Genomic DNA, 20,470 nt, shown 5'->3' on the forward strand with positions numbered 1-20,470 from the left:
CTTTCTTCTCAGAAATACTGTTTAGAATGTTAAGAATCTGGATCCTCATCCGACACGGCTGCAGTATAACTGAAGTGCACTAATTAAATGCAATAAAATGTTAAAAAAGACAATACTGTAATAGTATTTACTTCAAATACCCCCAGCTAAAAATAGTAATCGGTAATATGTAAAAGCAATAAACCACTAGTTTGTTGCACTCGTCCTAGAAGTTCATTTGCAACCATTCCAGTGGAGACAGGTCGTAGATGCTGCTTTTCCTGCTTCACAGGTTTGAACGTGATGTTAATTCATTATTATCAAGTGGTGTTGTTCTGGTGTTCTGGCTGTAGTGTGTTACGTGTAAAAGAGAGAGAAGAGGCCAGGCGCAGAGTGTATGGGTAGAGTGTTTTGGAATCCCCCCCCCACACACACACACACATACACACACACGCAGGCCTGGAGGCCTCCCCCACCCCACACTACACTGATCAATAATCTCTAATGTTATGGCGTTAGAAGTGGAGATAATCATCTCCATATCACAGTGTGGTAAACAGTGGAGCTGGAAAGTGGCCAAGCTGCTCTAATAACCACTGGTTTGGACGCATCGACTCGTCCTGCCGGGACTCGCTCACATACCGTGACCGCCAAAACAAACAAGCGGCAGACACAGCGTGTCTTCAAACCCGCGACGTGAGAGGGGGCGCGGCGCCGGCGACCTCATTGCGTCACGCAATGTCACTTTGTGTTGAGTGCTGAGGTTTGACTTACTTTCCACTTTAACTTCCACTTGTTTGCGTGGACGGTGACGCCGCGTCCGTACACGGTCGCCCGTTCGACCGGATCCTTGCGTTCTCCATCGCGTGCAGGTGACGCTCCACCCGGATCCATCTCCCCATGAGTCACCGTGAGTCACAGCACCTTGGCATGTCATTTGGACGAAGTGGGAAAAACAACAGCCACCTTTTGTGCTTCCAGCATTGACATTTTTCCAAACCGCAAATTGTTATCGGAGCAACAACAAACAACATGCGTGGAGCACTGAGGCAAGCCCTCACCCGGTGTTTCAAACCCCACCCCATTGAAAATACCTCGACCTAAAGTCCCTGAGTGGTTCTGAGGAGAAGTTGTTGGTTCTCCTTCCGTGGTGTTTTGGTGTCAAAACAGAAACTGGGCGGGGCGGACCCAACCAGAGAACTTCCAATTCGATTTTCACACAAAGTGATGCCACAAGGTTGGACTCTGGAAGTACGGCTTCGGGAACTTAACCCCGACAGGATCCCCGGGAAGTTGGATTTCTGTTTATTCAACCCATGAGAAGCAGGTGGCCGTGGTGGTCCGGGCGTCCTGCCCCCAAACAGACTTCATCCACTGATGACTGTCTGGATCCTAGTTCCACTATTATCGCCCTGACCAGAGTAGAAACACTGAATCTAATAATAAAAACCGGCTCAGAGACCAGAGCTGATCAAACTGAGGCTCCTTGATGTGGAAAAAGGTGGAGAATCAATGACATAGAATACAGTCATTTAGAGGGAACCATTAGGAAATACCACACGGTGTGTCCATCCACGCTGCATTTTTCCTCAAGGGACGGCACCTTTCCCACGCTCAGCTCAAAAAGTTTCAAGACATCAAGTTCAAGTTGATCAACACTTCCTCCGAAGCTCATGGAGGAACCGGAGAAAGAGGAACTCCGCCCGTCACGCTGCCGGGGACAGCGGAGCCCGAGCGTGGAACACCAGCACACAGAGTTGCTGCCATGAAAGAATATGTAAAGTAAAACAGGCAGACGGCCGCCTGAAGGGCCCAGGGCCGCGCTCACGCTGAAGGCTGGGAGCTCTGCAGCCCGGGCCTTTGTGCGCGCGGCGCTGAACGTCTGCATTCATCTGCGGGGAGAAGGTCAGGCGGGGCGCAGGCCTCCGCGGGACCAGCGACCAATCAGACGGTTGGGACCAAGCGCCGGTCTGTTTCGGTAAATATTGACACCAACACGATGTACAGGTAGTACAACTTCATGGCTTTACTAACGTGAGCAACACCCAAATGTTACGGCTTTAAACATCATCGGCAGGTTCTCGCCAAGGTCGGTCACCGCGACCGAGCTTTTGTTATACATATAGGTACATGTGTAACATACATGTACGTATGGAGGACGTACGTGAGGATCTAACCTCCTACAACTCTGGGATCATGGTCATTTTTCTTCCCTATAAGAGGTGACACCATTTTAAATGTTAAATATTCTCCTAATATTTAAAATTGCAACGTAACTGGATCCCAATCAGCTCAGATTAGGGATTTCTGAGGTAATTAACTAGCTTACTGAACCGTACAATAATACACAGGATGATGTTCCCCTGGTGAGTCACATTGCATTCACGATTCTGTCTTCCTCCCCCCGAATCCTCCACGATAATAAAAACATGAATTACTATAAATACTAATTACACTATTTAGGCTGTAGAGGGGTCGGATGTGTAAAGTAAGCGCTCGGCTTTGTGTCCCAGCGCGTGGCTCATGCTGCAAGACGCTGTACTTCTACAAACACAGGGCGTCAGTCCTCCTTGCACCCAGGAAGGAGGTGCACAGGAGCAGGGTCTGAACGCCCGTCGCCCGGGAGGTGATGCTGGAGACGTGACGTGAGAGGAGAAACAGCATGGCCACCGTGTCATCGGTGAACCAAAGGCCTCGCGAAATACACATTTAATAAGAAAGAAAGATGCATTCAATTTCCATCATGTTGCAACAAACATTATATATAATTATTAATTATTTTTCTTATTAAATACACATTTAATAAGAAAGAAAGATGCATTCAATTTCCATCATGTTGCAACAAACATTATATATAATTATTAATTATTTACTTTTAATAATACTTTTAACTCTTAACTAATTTTAAATTAAATGTGCTTATTTTTGTTAAATTGATGTATTTTTTTTTGCCTTTTTCTCGATTATTATTCTAATCATTATTATAATTAGTAGTAGAAGTAGCATAATGACTACTACTATTACAATTATTACTATTTGTTTGCCTTGTATTTCACTGAGGTGTATGTTGTTTTTGAAAGATGCTACACAAATAAAAGGTTATGATGATGATGATGATGATGATGATGATGATGATATTTTGGACTGTTATTGTTATTATTATTATTATCATTGTTGTTGTTGTTGTTGTTGTTGTTGTTGTTGTTGTGCTGCAGGTACAACCCGTGGTGAAACTTTGTGGTGACTCTTCTCTGGTTCATTTGGGGACAAGCAGCGTCCAATGAGCAGCCTCCCCCTCCCTCACCCTCCCTCACCCTCCTCACCCGGCGTGCAGGAGCCTCCCTGCAGGAGGATCCACGCATCGTGGATCATCATGACACACAAAGACACTCACCACCGCTGCTGAACACACAGCCTGTGTGTGTGTGTGTGTGTGTGTGTGTGTGTGTGTGTGTGTATGTGTGCGTGTGCGTATGTGTGTGTGTGTGTGTGTGTGTGTTTTAATTCAGATCGTCCCTTATTATTCTAAGCGGGGGGGCTGTGCGGCGGGATGGCGGTGGTCCTGGGGATCCGGGTGGGACCCTGACCTCAGAGCAGAAGCCCCTCCACTCACACAAAGGACCCGAGGAACCGGGACTTTTCTTCGGGCTGTGGATCTCTCCGGGTGCCGCCGAGGACCCGAGCGGCTCCAGAGCCGATCATGGATCACTTTGCGGCGGAGTGCCTGGTCTCCATGTCCAGCCGGGCGGTGGTGCACGCTCCCGCCGGGACCAAGGAGGCGAGGGCGGAGGTGCCGTCCCCGCCGGAGGACGCCAAGGAGCCGCTGGTCAGGGACAGCCCTTCCTCCTCCTCCCTGTTCGTCGTGGCCCGGATCCTGGCGGATTTTAACCAGCAGTCGCCGAACTGCGGCGCCGCTGACCCGGCGAAGCGCACGCCGAGCCTGACGGCGGGTCCCGCCACACCTTCCAGCCCCGGCGAGCCTCCGCCCAGACAAAGAGGCAGGCGGTTCAGGGCTCGGGCTGAGACGGAGTCTCCCCAGAAAAAGCACAAATGCAACTATTCAGGTTGCGAAAAAGTTTATGGGAAATCGTCCCATCTGAAAGCCCACCTGAGGACGCACACAGGTCAGTACGTGGCTCACGGGGCGGAACGCGCGCTGCTTCCATCCCAATTCCCACATCAACCAACCGGGTTCTTTATGCACTTTTCCCCGACAGTCGAGGTGGTATTCGGGGCCCAGATTTGCTTCACTTGTTTACTTTGACTCTTCAACTAGGGCTTGTGGGCGTGTATCCCTGTCTAGAAACCATCGAAGTAAACTCACGAATGATCATCCCTGGTCCATACATGTGATTATTAGTTCATAGTTAGTGAAAGTTATTATTGGTTCTAGTAGTTGTGGTTATATAGTAGTTGCAGTCAGAAAGAGTGCCACTCCTTCATTACACAGTGTCTGCAACTCCACTGAAGCGCGACCTGCAAAGTGTGCAGAGTGTGCAGAGTGTGCAGAGTGTGCAGAGTGTGCAAAGTGTGCAAAGTGTGCAGAGTGTGCAGAGTGTGCAGAGTGTGCAAAGTGTGCAGAGTGTGCAAAGTGTGCAGGCCGCGGTGCAGATGTGCAAAAGTGTATAAAAGGATGGAATAATCACGATTGTCGTTGTTCTTTATTTAGGGTTAAACTGTGAGAAACTGCTGCAACAGGAAAGCGCTGCAGACGGGTTGTTGTGCACTAAGTGTATGCAGCTGGAATATAAAAAAACATAAAAGGAAAGAAAGGTTTTGCATGTAGTTATGATCTGCATGCAAAACGCTTCTTTTTTAATCAATCCTTGATTTTAATGGATCCGCAGAGAGGAAGGTCGGTCCCAGTCACATTCGACCTTGTTGAAGGACAAAAGTTCCGCACTTTGCAAAGCGCACAAAGCTGCATTCCGCAGCGCGCAAGCGGTTCCGATGAAAAGACGCAGATGGGGTGAAATTGGGGGTTTGATGATGATGATGATGGTTCCGTGCAACAAAAAAAAGCCCTTTGTTGTGATGCACCACCCCCCCAGCCTGGCTGCCAGCTGATCTGGCCAGCAACAGACAGAAGCAGCGGAGCGCAGAGCAGCGGAGCGGGATGAGCAGAGGTTCAAGTGATCACACTGACACAGGGATTCCATCACGTTAGGGGCATGTAGGTAACCCTGCAAAACGACATGGCATTGTATGTATTATTATTTTTTAGAATAGTATTTTCTTTATTCGTGGAGGTAAAGTCACATTGAGATCAGGAAAGGGACACCTGTAATAGAATATATGAAATACAATACTATTACTATAATATTCTACAGAAATAATATATTCCATCTACAGTACAACACTAATATAATATTACATACAATATATAATATTACTACAATAATATGCTTCTATTATAATTTAAAATGCTTATAATATAAATGTATTCTAATGTTAAAATATAAAAATAAGTATTCATAGCTGATATTATAATATAAAAAGCATAATAGTGATGTAACATTGGGAAACCAATTCAAATGAATAAGCTATGATAACCTGATGTAAAATATATCTACACACCTCAATGTTATTTATTGCACTATTTTTCTTATTGCGGTGCGATGATCCCTGTCGGTAAATGGTGATAATCGGTCTGTTGCTGCCGTGTGATTGGTCAATCAGAGATGTGGGTCATCTGAGAGCCTCCTTCCAGACCTCGCTAGCCGAGCCACGACCGAAGGGATCCATGTCTGGGCCCAGCCAGCTGCAGCAAAACCACAGTGTCCTCATTTGACCTCTTTATGTATAAAGTAGAGAAAGCCATCTCTAAATAAATTACTAGAATTACAAACATAACCCTATTTTAGTGTGAGTCACATTTTGATCAGGACCATGATCCTATATATATATATATATATATATATATATATATATCCTTTTTCCCCCCAATATTAATTTATTGATTGGTTCCAGAATATCAGCAACATTAGTGTATCTGACTTTTAGATGGTTTGAATTATAATGCGTGTCACTCATTAAACAGACTAAACAGGAGTGAAACTAGGAAATTGTGAACTGATATTTATGGGCCCAAACACATATACTGTACATTTATTTTTAGTTGAGTTTCTGACATGGTGACAGTCTTGTGTTTTATTTCACACACAAGTCAAATATTTTCAATACCGATCATTTGTGAGAGATTTTCGCATACTTTCGCAATACTGCATTGTGTCATTTGTGACGGTCGCTGACTGTGTGGAGGTTCCTCAGTTTTATGTTGTTCTCTTAGATGTAGAAATGTTGTGGGGATGTTATTTGAAGAGCTTCCTGTTTGATGACGTTAATGTTCTTGGTTACACCACAGGAGACTTTGAACAATACAAAGGGATCATGGGTAGTCTATCCTTCCATTAAGTAAACTACTTTATTAAGTGTTTGTTTTACTTCTACTAAAGTAAAGGTTTAACACCCGATAGAGCTTGCATTCCATGGGCTCTAATGCGTTTTATTGTAGGTGCCTCCGAATTGCCAAGGAACAATTTGAGAACAATATTAGGACAAGGACCTGCACTTTGAATATAAATTGCTCATTATCCTCTGTTTAGCTTGATGGCTTGGAATATATAGCACTTGAGGGTCGAAGGTTACCAGACAGCTTTGTCTGAACTTCACGAATGGTGAGGAGGGGAGGGGGCTTTGGAATTGGATCTTTGCTTCATACGTTGGTGAAGCTCAGTTTTTGAGACAATTGCAAGAGAAATAGAACAAAGTAATAATATATAAATGAAAGGCACAATGCCACCTCCAGACATCCCAGAGCCTCATACAGTAGGGTGGTCAGAGCTGGAGGTGGTCGTGGAACAGACGGAAAGAACCTCTCCAGACGGAAGGAACTTCTCCAGACTGAGGGAAACTCTCAAGACTGGAAGGAACCTCGCCAGACTGAAGGAGCCTCTCCAGACTGAAGGAATCTCTCCCAAGTGGAAGGAACCTCTCCAGACTGAAGGAACCTCTCCAGACTGAAGGAACATCTCCAGACTGAAGTAGCCCCTCTCCAGACTGGAAGGAACCTCTCCAGACTGATGTAACCCCTCTCCAGACTGGAAGGAACCTCTCCAGACTGAAGTAACCCCTCTCCAGACTGGAAAGAACCTCTACAGATTGAAGGAACCTCTCCAGATTAGAATGGAACCTCTCCAGACTGGAAGAAACCTCTCCAGACTGGAAGGAACCTCTCCAGACTGAAGGAACCTCTCCAGACTATAAGGAACCTTTCCAAACTGAAGGAGCCTCTCCAGACTGAAGGAATCTCTCCCAAGTGGAAGGAACCTCTCCAGACTGAAGGAACTTCTCCAGACTGAAGGAACCTCTCCAGACTGAAGGAACTTCTCCAGACTGAAGGAACCTCTCCAGACTGGAATGAACCTCTCCAGACTGGAAGGAACCTCTCTAGACTGAAGGAACCTCTCCAGATTTGAAGGAACCTCTCCAGACTGAAGGAACCTCTCCAGACTGAAGGAACCTCTCTAGACTAGAAAGAACCTCTCCAGACTGAAAGAACCTCTCCATACTGGAAAGAACCTCTCCAGACTGAAGGAATGTCTCCAGACTGTAGGAACTTCTCCAGAGTCAGGGAAACTCTCCAGACTGAAGGAACCTCTCCAGACTGAAGGAACGTCTCCAGAGTGGAAGGAACCTCTGCAGACTGGAAGAAACCTCTCCAGATTGAAGGAACCTCTCCAGACTGAAGTAACCCCTCTCCAGTCTGAAGCGACCCCTCTCCAGACTTGAAAGATCCCTCCAGCCTCACCTTGTCCTGCCGCAGAGACAGGACTACTGAAAGCTCATTATGAGTCAAGTCTTCATGAGAATGAGCTCCATGTGCTCCCCACAACAATGCCAAAAGGCCATCCTGTCACTGTACAACTACCTGCATGGCCACCATGAACGGGGAGAAAGACAAGAGTCTCACTAAATATTTTGTTGTTGACTTCGGGTTTTTGCTCTTGATTCAATCCTTTGGACTCCAGACTGAGCTTAAAGGTGGAAGGCACAATTTGACAGCTTTCACACGGCTCTTAAACTCTATTGTTTGCAGAGGAGAATTTCAAGATTTGGTGGCGATATACCCCAAATTCAAATAAATAAATGAGGCCTGTGTTTTTACTTTTTAATGTCCCTACAAAGGAGTTCATTTTTGGTCAGCTCCAGAACACAGAATGCTGCATTCCCTTTTGGAGGCAGGAGGGTAGAGCTCTGGTTGTCATACCCCCCCTTCAGCTGACTTGGCTCAGTGATGGGTACCAGCCATACTGGAGCTCAGGGGGTCAGACTGCTGTAAGGCCCCGCCATAAAGCAGGGGTTCTACACCCTCCATTAGCTTCATCCACCTCCCATCTTAGGTCTAAATACATGAATAAAGATACAGTAAACAGCAACAGCATACTTCACTAACCCATTTCCATCCGACATTCTGGTGATATGTTGGATTCATGGATTATTTTCCTGCCATCAGATTACTGAACTATGTTGGGTTGGCTCGTGAAGGTCATATGCGACAGTACGTAGTGTTTCCAGTGGAAATAAGGTATTAGTTAAATCTGTTTGATCCTTAGGATGTAATTAAACCAAACTGGAGCTTGTCCATCTCAGCTAAGTATCTTATCCTATACCTTATTAGATGTTTAGGATGTTAGGGGGAGAGCCTTCAGGATAGAGGCTGATGGAATAGACGACATGCCTTTAATGTGACAACCAGGGCTTAATTATTACCGGATCCTGCTGGAAAATGATCCGAGACCTCCCAGATTGGGACCAGCACCTATTTGATTGGATCCAGCACCTCCCCAGCTGTCCTCCCCTTTCAATATTTTTCCGTAAATCTCCCGTATTTTTAACCTTTCTTAAAAAAAAAAAAAAAAAGCGAAGCTAAGTGATCTTCGCTCTCTGACCTCTCTGCACGATCGGAGCAATCCCAAAAAAAACAATAATAACAGTGTGTTTTCATTGTAGATGTATTTATTGAATGAAACAAAAACCCGCTGGATCAGCAGCCTCTCTGTTCCGGCACCTCCTGATTTACAAATTTTAAGCACTGGTGACAAGCATCTGAGTGTATTTGCCCATTGAGCGCAGAGCTCCGGGCAGTTCCCTCACTGCGCTGTTTCCAGAGGCCTGTAGAGCTGATGTGGTCTTTACTTTGCTCTGAAGTCCCTCCATAAAAGCCACTCTGTCTGTTCTCCCACCAGCCCCTCCCTTCTGTTTTCCTTTCATGTGAGGCAGAATGGGTGGCAAGGCGTGTTGTGTGTCGAGGCCTGGCCCGGCCGCAGCCTGCGTCCTGGTGTCGATTACAGGAAGCCAGGGATACAAACCTGGAGAATACTGCGTTTTATTCACCTCCACTATGCAGAAAATCCACCCACCACGTCTCATATGCTACACAGGGCTCTGCAGTACAAAGAGAGGGATCATACAGTACTGCATGCTGGGGGAGGGGCTAGTTACCGGGATATACGCTGTCAATGCCTTCCATTGATGTAGGTCATTTATTAAGCTTTTTCTAGAGCTAATCTGATTAGTGTTTGAGGGGCTATGACCTGTGCAGAAGAGAACACCCCTGAGAAGAGGTGAACTCTGGTTCCAGGCTGCAGCATGACTCCCATTAGACAGGAAACAGTGGCTGATTTGTTGATGTTATTTCTGTGGAGCTGGTTCCAAATAGGTCCCTTCTCAGGGTGGGCTGTTCATATGTGTGTTCATGTGCACTGCACTGTCGCCCTTCCTCTGAGCAATAAATCAGGCCACAGGGCGCCGGGGTGTGGTCCTTGGAGAGAGATGAAGAGTATTTGGAGAAGCAGAGGGCAAAACCTTGGTTAGCCAGGGCTCATAATCAATTATCCCTCAGACTTCAGATGACTATCAGATGAAGTGTGCAGCCAGTATGTATCTCCTCATACCGTAACAAGTCCTCTCAGGTTCTTTGTTTGATAATGGGCAGCAGGGATATCCATCTCATACGAGTGACTGAATGAGATCTCATCTGCTGAATGCGCTGGCAGTCCACAGCGTGAGTACGAGTCACGGACGATAGCGTTACCTCTGCATGTGCCCACCTGCATGTGGCAGTGTTCCTGAAGCTGTGTGGTAAACACACACTAATGGCTGCAGCTGTCTCCAAGTCCCTAGTTAACCAGGGTTAAAGAGATGAGCCTGCTGCCAGCAATACTACAAGGCTTCGAGTAATTTTAGTGCGCTCTCAAGGCTGAAAGAGAGTGCCCACTCAAACTAATGGAAGCAATACTGATGAGCTGGTCAATGCAGTCGAGCCCGACTGTACCTTTTCTCCCAAAGAGTTAAAAGGATCAAGTAATGTGTCTGCAGGACTCCAGCAGTCACCCTGGGCCCTGCTCAATGTCTCTGCGTGAATGTCAATAACCTTGGACGATGCAGACCAGGGGGAGTGAGTTACGGTTAACATGCATTGCCTGTCTGATTGAAATGCATTATGGGAGTGCCTGTCCTGCTGGGAGCAAGGCTGTTGCCATTGTTCACAACCTGACGATCGGCCCACTAGGGGAGGCGGCTGTTCAGCGGCAAGCCCGGCTCTCTCAATAAAGACAAAAAAAACTTTTGATATAACAATATATCAAATGCAGTTTAAATTGTCAAAGCTTTTTTTTCTGGACAGGTTTTAACTGGTCCCCAACGCCTGTCCCACCCAGGGGTCCTTTCTTAGGCCTGTCTAAATCTAAAATGCATTAAACTGAACGGAAGCTTTGAGAAACATTTTTCAACAATGCGATTTTGACCGGGTAGAGGCGTCACATCCACGCAAATAGACTACGATTTCCACGTCAAAACAAGCAAGGTGGTCAGGAGTTGTATCATCTGTATCATCTCTCAGACCACACTCATACTCTGTTGTTGTTTTTGGTTTTCACCATGTGTTGAGTAGCGTTGTGTTCGTGTCCTGCCTGTCTGAACAATAATGGAGCCACGAGCTGCCGGTCATGGTGTATATTTGTTGGTCGTGTTTATCTCCTTCCTGGAGGGAGGTGGAGGGTGTGTCGGTGAGGCAGGACTGGAAACTGAACCGTGTCCTCTCCTCAATGCAGATTGTCTTTGAGGCAGCAGTGATGTCATGACTGAAAGGCTGCCGCAGTGGCTGGCGAGGGGCTAGGCGCTCGTTTGAGTGCTCTCCCAGACGAGAGCCTCGGTCCTGGCCGTCTGGTGGAAGGGGTGGCGGCTCCTGTTTGGCTTCGGGCCACTTCTGCTCATAAACGTTCGAGCAAATTACAGGCTCGTGATCCTACCACTACAGTTAGTGGTGTCCCTCTGGTTTCGTGTTACCGGGCTGGTGCTGCCATTGAGCTGGTTGTTGAGGTTGCTTTAACTGGACCTAATGGCCTGAAGGAGGAGAGTTACTCCAAACAAAGAAAGAACTTTACAAAGGGTATTTATGCGATACGGTGAGGGAATAAACTGAAAAATAATGTTTAACTTTGCCTGCTGGCTGATCAACAGATACAACCAACCTCTTAATATTTGGACCAATTGTAGTCAAGGGGGTGTCTGTGAACTGCTTGCCAACCGGGTAAGGGTTAGTAGTAGGGTAGGGTTAGTAGTTGGGTAGGGTTAGTGGTAGGGTAGGGTTATTAGTAGGGTAGGGGTAGTGGTAGGGTAGGGTTATTAGTAGGGTAGGGCTATAGTAGGGTAGGGTTAGTGGTAGGGTAGGGTTATAAGTAGGGTAGGGTTAGTGGTAGGGTTATTAGTAGTGTAGGGTTAGTGGTAGGGTAGAGTTAGTGGTAGATTAGGGTTAGTGGTAGGGTAGGGTTAGTGGTAGGGTAGGGTTATTAGTAGGGTAGGGTTAGTGGTAGATTAGGGTTAGTGGTAGGATAGGGTTAGTGGTAGGATAGGGTTAGTGGTAGGGTAGGGTTAGGGTAGGGTTAGTGGTAGGATAGGGTTAGTGGTAGGGTAGGGTTATTAGTAGGGTAGGGTTAGTGGTAGATTAGGGTTAGTGGTAGGATAGGGTTAGTGGTAGATTAGGGTTAGTGGTAGGATAGGGTTAGTGGTAGGATAGGGTTAGTGGTAGGGTAGGGTTAGTGTTAGGGTAGGGTTAGTGGTAGGATAGGGTTAGTGGTAGGGTAGGGTTAAGAGTTTGCACTGGGGGACACACAACAAACACAAGAAAAAAGGTTTGTTCAGATTACATGTTTTTAAAAAGGATATTTTGCTATGAATAATCAGACACCTTAGCATTCCTACTTTGAAATCGTTTATAAAAAAAAACAAATCCAGGCGTCAGAGCTTCAGTTTGCACCTTGTCTTTGTTGCCAGGTTTTTATTCCTGTTTGTTCTTTGTTGGTTGAGTTTAACTTCTAGGTGTTTGTGTTTGCATCAAAAGCAGCTTTTGCTCTGGCCGTAGCTATACTGTAGTTCTGGCTGTTCTCGTTCTGAACCCTAAACCGTACGAGTTTCGCATCATTCCTGAGGAAATCCAGGGTATCCAGGAACGTTATCTGCAGTTGTTTGAAATGCGGGTGTTGGAGCAGGGGTCTGATTCAGAGTCTGTTTGACCAATATCGATGCAGCGTCTTGTCAGCAGACCCGTCCCTCACGCCACCGGCGATACGTGGAGCCGAGTTCCTGCCTGGGAAGCACTTCTGCTGCGTCAGATGCCGCTTCTTTGGAAATGCTTGCGAGGAAGCCGGAGAAGGAGGATGTGAGATGTGCGTTTTTATTTACTGACCCAGTGGCCCCAAAGAGAGCGGTTATACAACGTGAGTCCCTGTGACATAATTGAATCACCTCGGAGGGGGGGACACTACCGCGCTAAGCAGAGGTACAGTTTGCGTGCACCATGTAACTCTAAGGGTAACTGGGTCACTGTGTTCGTTAGGGAAAAGCTTCCATAATTACTCCCCCCTCCCTCCAAACACATTCTGAGAAAGACAGACCACACGCTGTGAAGGTGGCTCGCTGCCAGAGATGGGTTCACCAACCGGCAGGCGCCTCGGAGAGATCACATCACACTGGTCTGGAAGGGAAGGAGGGATTCTCTTCGGCTGAATGCCGCAGTGTGAGGAAATATATATTTGTTTGAGCGGAAAATCCTCCAGCTGCAGGAGGGAGAGCTGCTCTCATCACCCACCCAACACACACACACACACACACACACACACACACACACACACACACACACACACACACACACACACACACACACACACACACACACACACACACACACACACACACACACACACACACACACACACACACACAGATAACATTGTGTAGGTTTTGGGAAACAGTGATTGTTCCCCAAACCTCCACAGTTGTATCAGTTGGTATTTTTGGAAATGTTACGAAACAAGTGCAAGTTAATTGGGGCACTGCGTGTGTGCCTTTATGTAAGAGAGCGTTTCAAAGCCGCGGTTGATTCTTGACATTATTTGTTTGGTCCGTGCTCCTCCTACTGAATGAAAAAAGAACGATTTTGGAAGATGTCTCAAATTTGCCCTTCATGCTGTAGATCTTCACATCTCTTATATTCCTGTCGCATCCATTAGACCTGGAGCGCAGACATCTTTCAGAGCGTGGGATACCTGATGCTTCCACTATGACTGCAGTCCTGCATCGGGGCCGTTGGACTGGATATCTCAGCTCCGCTCTCCGGTGTCTGCTTAAATATTCATGCTGTTAGATCTGTTACGCTGGCTGTTGAGCCGCAAGCAGCTCGGGGCTTTAGCCTGTAACTCATCCTGCAGTTCCCGGTGGCGCCACAAGCCGCTTCCCTTTTAAATGCGGTACAAAAGTGCAGATTCTGGAGAGTCTGGAGTCATGGTTCCGCTCTGGAACCCTGCAAGCTTTTTAAAATCATCCCATCTCCTTTTAGAAGCCTTGGTGGAGTCTAATCTGGATTTGTTCAGCGTGGTTTGATTTAAGATGTTTGAATGGGGTCCAACAAGCACCGCCTCTTGCTTTTAGTTTTTTTTTAAGAAAATATCATGATATTTGTAAAGGAAAGTCAATTTTAGACGAGACTGCTTGCGCGCATTAACTTCGGCTTGAGAATAAACAAAAGTAAAAGAGCGGAATCCGTCACAGTGGAAGGTGGGAGTCGCTCCTGCGTGCCTGCGTTGGGATTGTGCAGCGCACGTGAGGCGGTCGGGAGGCGGTCGGAGGGCGGTCGGGAGGGCTGCGGCTGAGTGAGTTTGTCTGGTGCCGAGGTGCGGCGTCTGGAGCTAAAACACAGAGTGGGCTGTCTAGACTCGCTCCGTCTGTGTGTTTTGTAAGCAGTAAGGGGGAGGGACGGCCGGCGTCAGGTAGCATAATGAGTGCCTGGTGATGAACAGCACTGTTTCCATTATGGCCCCGAGGGAAACCGCAGAGCAGAGACTGTGCCCAACTTGGACTGTTTTGTCTGCGCTCATTTGTCATGCAAGCGGAAAAACATTTGGCGTTTTTGGAAGATCCCTCGTCGTATCTCTGGACCCTGGATTAGTTTTGTACATAAAGACTAATCCCACTCTCTTTGTGAAGGAGTACACTGTACTATATCATTAAAGAAAAGACATCCAGGCCTTTTGTGGTGGTACTACTGGGTCATTGTCTGGCAGAAAACCACTGAGACGTAACTAAATGTGTGCAGCATCAGCCATATTGGCCTCTGCATGGAGAACATGGCATTTGGCCACCAAAAGCCCCGATTCCACATCAGAATGAAAGGAAACCACACCAAGATATATAGCACCATCTGGCTTTGGGCAGATTTGTGTCAAAGCTCCATTTTATTGCCGGCCAAGGGGGAAGGGTATAATCTCTCTTGCACAGTCACAGATAGTTGCCTGGTGGGAGTGGGCAAGGCAACCATTGTGAATTATCGTAAGCATCTGGAGCTCTGCTAATTAAACACTTCTCTGGAGCACGGAGCTGAGGTTATGGAGCCCGAGTCCCATGCTCTGCTTCGGGCTTACCTTACATTCCTGAACAAGCTTTCTGAACTTTTTAAAACGCTCCTGGTTGGTTTTTTCGAACATTGAAATAAGCCCAAATTCACTGACTTCCACTGGATCTGTTGACGCAACCGACGCAGGGCCATTTCCTTTCCGAAAACCGAGCGTCTTGTTATTTTAGGAGGAAAGATGAGTCAGTGACCCTCTGTGTACGTCCGCCCCAATGAGTCCAGCGTGTGAAACGCTCCCAGATCAGCTCTCACTCAACCCACTGCCTGGATGTTTGCTTCCTCCCTTTAACAAACCAAGTGGAGTTACACATTTACTTGGATTCACTCCTAATAAAACACAATGAAAGCATCACTCCAAACTCAGGAAATAGTTTGAAACCGTTAGTTTTATCTCTGATCTAGAAATGAACTCTGATTCCAGTGGAACTTGTTCTTGAGTCATTACTCACTCACTCCGGTTCCAGTGTTTATTAGAACTACTCGTACTCAAACCGCAGTGAACATATTTTCCGAGTGACCGTACTCTAAGTGGAGCGTCGTTTGGGAGTGCTGCCCTGAATAAACGTGGACGTGTTGTCTTCTTCTTCCCTCCCGCGCTGCAGGAGAGCGTCCGTTCCCGTGCACGTGGCCCGACTGCAGTAAGAAGTTCGCCCGCTCGGACGAGCTCGCCCGCCACTACCGCACCCACACCGGCGAGAAGAAGTTCGGCTGCCCGCTGTGCGACAAGCGCTTCATGCGCAGCGACCACCTGATGAAGCACGCGCGCCGCCACTCGGACTTCCAGCCCGCCATGCTGAAGCGGCCCCACACGGGAGGGGCCCCGCGCCCCGGCTCCCTCAGCGACTACAGCCGCTCCGACGCCTCCAGCCCCGCCCTCAGCCCCGCCGACTCGCCTTAAACTGCCCCCCCCCCCGTCGCACTTTTCCGCCTCCAGCGCCGAGGCCCCGAGGTCCTAACACCCTCCCCCACCCCCACGACCCCACCTGCCCCCACCCACTCTACAAACCCCCCGCCTGCTGAGTGAACCCTTGTGTACATAAGGCTTTACTGTCGTGCAATGACCTGCGAGTGTCCCGTGATGTGACAGCTTCCCACGTGGCAACATCCACATCCTGAGTCTCTTCCTTCTGCTTGTCCAGCTGTGTCCGGAAGGAGAAGAAACAAAATGGACGTTCTGCGGAGTCTTATCAAACAGTTGTTTTGTTTGTTTGTTTGTTTGTTTGTTTGTTTGTTTGTTTGTTTGTTTGTTTGTTGCAGGGGGAGGGGGGGGTGAGGTGAAGGGGTAACGCATACACCTCAGGATGGAAGACGTCGCTCTTCTTTCAGTACCACAGCACTTGGAATACTCACATTTTGACTGCACAATATACGCATCACTTTACTCTGGAATTCAACGGGGGGGGGGTTGAATTTTGCGCGCTGCTCAGGGATGGTGTCGTTGGCGAGGAAGGACGAACACGTCGTCGGAGGGAAACGTACTTATAGCAGCCTTACGCTCCACAGGTTCCCAACCCTCCCCTCACTTTGTCTCTGCTCCTGCAGAGGCCTGGCGTGCTGCACGCCAGGCCTCCTTCAAATGTCTTTTCTGTGTCGCACTCCAAATCCCATCCCACCCCACGCCCTCCTCACGCTCCACGCCCTCCTCACGCTCCGTCACCTCGTTTGGCAGTATCCAAACGCCTGCTTCGATATGTGTTTCATCGTACATTAATGTGCGGCTTAGGTTTGTAAATCTAAAATCGGGGGGGAACGATCCGACCGTATGGACCGGGATGTAGATTCGTACGTAGATGTTTAAGTTTCAAAGCAGCTGTTTCTTTCCTGAAATAATGTCACATGCACCTACAAAGGGAACCACGCTTCACGCAAACAATTTTTCTCACAAGCACATAGGACTTTTTTTTTTTTTTTTTTTTTTTTTAACCAAAGACAAGAGTCAATTGAGTGTCAGAGAAGGTCCATTCAGCGCTGGCATCCCGGTCCTTCAGGAAGCAGCCGCAGCCTGCAGGTGGAGCGCGAGGTGACACGAGGTGGATCCCGGCTGGATCTACCTGTCCTGTCAGAGGAGACACCGGCTGTTTGAGCCACACCACTGGCGGGTGCCAGGTTGCAGGTTGCGGAGCCCCAGGGGGTCAACCTGCCATAGGTCATGTGTCAGTGCAGCAGTGGGCAAGGGGCGGGGGGGGGGGGGGTGGAGGTCTGGGTGGGAACACAGAGCAGAGTAGTTTGGTGCAGGGGTTTCAGAGGAGACGGATAAGGTTTATCACGGGCAGAGCAGAGGAAATGCCGTTCCTCCTGCTCCCCCGATGACTCTGTTGTTTGCTGGGCACACGGCAGCATCGGGGGCCAAAAGCTGTGATCGCAGGGTCGCTCCTACCTTGGGGGTCTCTCCCCGTTTATGGACAGAAAGTAGGGAAACGCCGTATGAACAACAGTACTACCTCGACATTAGCAGCCGAGCGTATCCAGCCGCATCCTAAGCACAAGGAGAAACTCACAAAAAATACACCACGCCAGGGAATTCACTGCCTCAAATCCAAACCAACAACAGCTGCTTTTAAACTTTGCACTCATAACGGGGGTCGGGGGGGTGGGGCCGGGTTGGGGGCTCTTAAACTGCTGTAAAAACTTTTTAACCAAAACGAACATATCAGCAGCGTGGGCTCACCGGCCTCTCCTCCCGTGAGAACGCCGACTTGTGTTTCTTGGCGGCCACGCCTCGGCGGCTCGGGCCAAAGGCTCGGTGAACCTTCCAGCGCTATCCAAACGGCCGCGGCGCCGCCGGCCTGCGCTGTGCACACACCTACCGGCGCCGCGGCGCCCGGCTCGGAAGTGGGCTCGTCCCCTCGCTTTGCGTCCGGTCCAGCTCCTCTCGGAACCGTCGCCCCGACTGATGTCATTTTGGGTCGCACCGCCCGGCCGCCCCTGAAGGTGGAGGGGTTCTCCAGGCAGATGAGGAAGGGCAGGCCTCGTCCCGTAACAACATTAGAAAACATTGTTTATTCAGATTGATTAAAGTGCTTTCTCATCACAGAGCGCGTGCACAGAATCCTTTGTGGAACAGGTTTCGGGGGTTGCCATCCCACCGGTCTCTAGCGAGCACCGAGAGAGACTTCGATCCAAAAGGAAAACAAGAATTCCTCAGATCACTGTGAGACGTCCGCACCCCTCCTGTCGCAGTTCATTTTCCTTATATCATCTCAACACGACACGTTTCTGTACATTTGCTCTTTCACTGTCACTTTTTTTTTTTTTTTATCCACAACCTTCCTTACCTCAGGGTCACCATCAGCAGAGCGGGCGTCGGAGGGTTCTGCTTCCTGTGTGCTTAGTCCTCACTGCTGGTCGGTGTCCGCCCACACTGGAAACACAGGCGCGTCCTGGTCCAGGACACCCAACTCCTGCAGGAAGTCACTGGGAGGGAAGTGTGAGAGCCAAACGGCCCTTTAAAACAAGCCCCAGACGCACACCTCCTGCTGTGCGGAGCCGGCTGGGCGTGGCTCCCACTCTGTTTCAGCGTTGATTCACGGTTCCTCATCCACGTCACGTCTAATAATTCCCTCTGTTCTACTTGAATCGTTGCACACAAGCGCCATTTGACGCAGTTTCCTCGCGGGCCCCGTGTCACTGTTCTCGCGCTCGCCGTCACAAAAACGCCGCGTTCATCCGTCTGTTGCACGGTTTTCCTTTCCACCTTTGATTTTTGGGTCTCGACAGAGTTATTATAAAAAAGCGACGCTCGGCTATTTTTCTGGTGTTTGACGTCAAGGCACAACTTCTACCACGTTTGAACCCCAAAGAAGGACCCTGCGTCATCGCATCAGAAACGGAATACTTCATGATGTCAGGGTGCGAGTTATCGCAGCGGTTCTGATTCTTATGTTATGCAAAGGAAAGTCCTACGGTTATGGGATGGGGGGGGTTAAAAGGGAGGGGTGTCCAAGATAAAGGGAAGCTGCATAAACTCCATTTAGTGAAAGTGATTTCCCGTTCCTCGCTTTTCTTACCTGCTTCGGAAGGTTTTCCCCGTAGAGACCGCAGCCTTGTGAGTTAGCAATGTATTCATGAAATGACGCTGGTTTGCCTCACATTAAATATTTGTGATTGTATATTTTTGAAATTATAACCCTAAAAATATTGGATTTCTATTGTACCCGCATATCGATTTAAAATGTGTATAATTTGGCTGTTTGTTATATTGGAAAACATTTTTGTCCTTTTCTCAAGGAAACTATTTTACTGTAATATGCTGTAATAACTTTGTCAGGAATCTCAAAACGTTTGATCCAAAAAATACATTTACGGTAAATGTTTTTTTATTATTTTAAAAATGCTGATAGGAGGTGCATTTTAATGCGACGTTAATGGAATCTGGTAATTGTCTCCAGATTCCCGTCTTGTCTTCTGGTCCATTGCAAACAGGATGTGCAATGTTTTTATAGTGCAAAACCAATATGTTGCATTTATCAATTACTGAATGAAAAATAAAATCAAATTCGAACGTAACTGGTAACCAGTGATTACATGGTTATGCATATTTTGATTGGGTCAAAAAGCTATTAAACTCAACTTTAACAAGTTAATGAAAGTTCAGGTTCGTGTAAATGAGTTGGTATCATGAGGATCATCGGAACCTGATCGACTATAAAACCACTAATCACATGAAATGATCGCTGCCGTGCCAAACGCATCAGGGGAATTACACTGAGACCATTTGAACGACCAGATATTGATCAAACTTGTACAGTTTTCGAAGTGTAATATGTATTTTTTTGTCGTTATGTACAGGATTGAATGAAACAAATTTGTGTTTTCAATATGCAAACAATTTTAAGTTAAGGTTTTTTAGTTTCTGCTTTATAGAAAGCCTTGTTTTGACGCCGTAGCTTTGTTTTCCATTGTTATTTAATTTTTTGTTTTACATTTTCTCCCTTTTTTCTGTACAAAAGACACACAATGTATGATTGTTAATTACAGGTCATTTATGTAATAAACAATCTGAGTTACAGTGGACGCCCAACCATTCCAAAGGTCTGCTCGCATTTGCTTTAAATGTGCTGCTTCCTTCCAACTGAGGCGTGTGCACATCATTTACTCTTAATATTTAACAGTTAATAGTGGATAATGCACTGTTTCGACTGAGAGGTGCATCGGGTACTTTCACTATGAACAATTCCATCATTTATCTTCTAATTCTGCGGTCTCACTCTGCAGGTAAACCCACTCAAAAGAACAACTTTTATTCAATAAAAGAAAGGCGATGCACGCAGGGCTCCCTTGTTTTGGAGTGTCGTTTAGGATGTGGGCTGATGTTTAGCAGGTTGAAAACAGCCAACGCCAGATGCGAAAGTTTAAACTTCTTACCAAAGGCTCGAAAGGAAAAGATGAATGTTACAGTTGTTTTCTAGCCAACGCAGTTTTCAACTCCCGGCTTGAGTTTTATCATCAGAAGACTCTTTTTTTTTTTTGTCTCGGACGGTTCTTTCCTCTGAGCCTCCTCATGTTTTTGCTTGAAGGAACAAA

At 47.5% G+C, this 20,470-nt stretch overlaps 1 protein-coding gene and 1 long non-coding RNA gene across 2 annotated transcripts; both read left to right on the forward strand.

The window, feature by feature from the left end:
- Positions 1 to 3,379: 3,379 nt before the first annotated feature.
- On the forward strand, positions 3,380 to 16,031 carry klf13 (Kruppel like factor 13). Its single transcript, XM_080002404.1, has 2 exons — positions 3,380 to 4,103; positions 15,550 to 16,031. The coding sequence occupies exons 1-2, from the start codon at positions 3,680 to 3,682 to the stop codon at positions 15,843 to 15,845; spliced, it is 720 nt and encodes a 239-aa protein (XP_079858530.1). The 5' UTR covers positions 3,380 to 3,679; the 3' UTR covers positions 15,846 to 16,031.
- Positions 16,032 to 17,574: 1,543 nt separating this feature from the next.
- On the forward strand, positions 17,575 to 20,470 carry LOC307231725. The gene is made up of 2 exons (XR_013844212.1): positions 17,575 to 18,098; positions 18,228 to 20,470. It is a non-coding gene; the product is annotated as an uncharacterized lncRNA (long non-coding RNA).

The sequence above is a fragment of the Zeus faber genome, assembly GCF_960531495.2.
Source record: "Zeus faber genome assembly, chromosome: 6".
Taxonomy (NCBI): domain Eukaryota; kingdom Metazoa; phylum Chordata; class Actinopteri; order Zeiformes; family Zeidae; genus Zeus; species Zeus faber.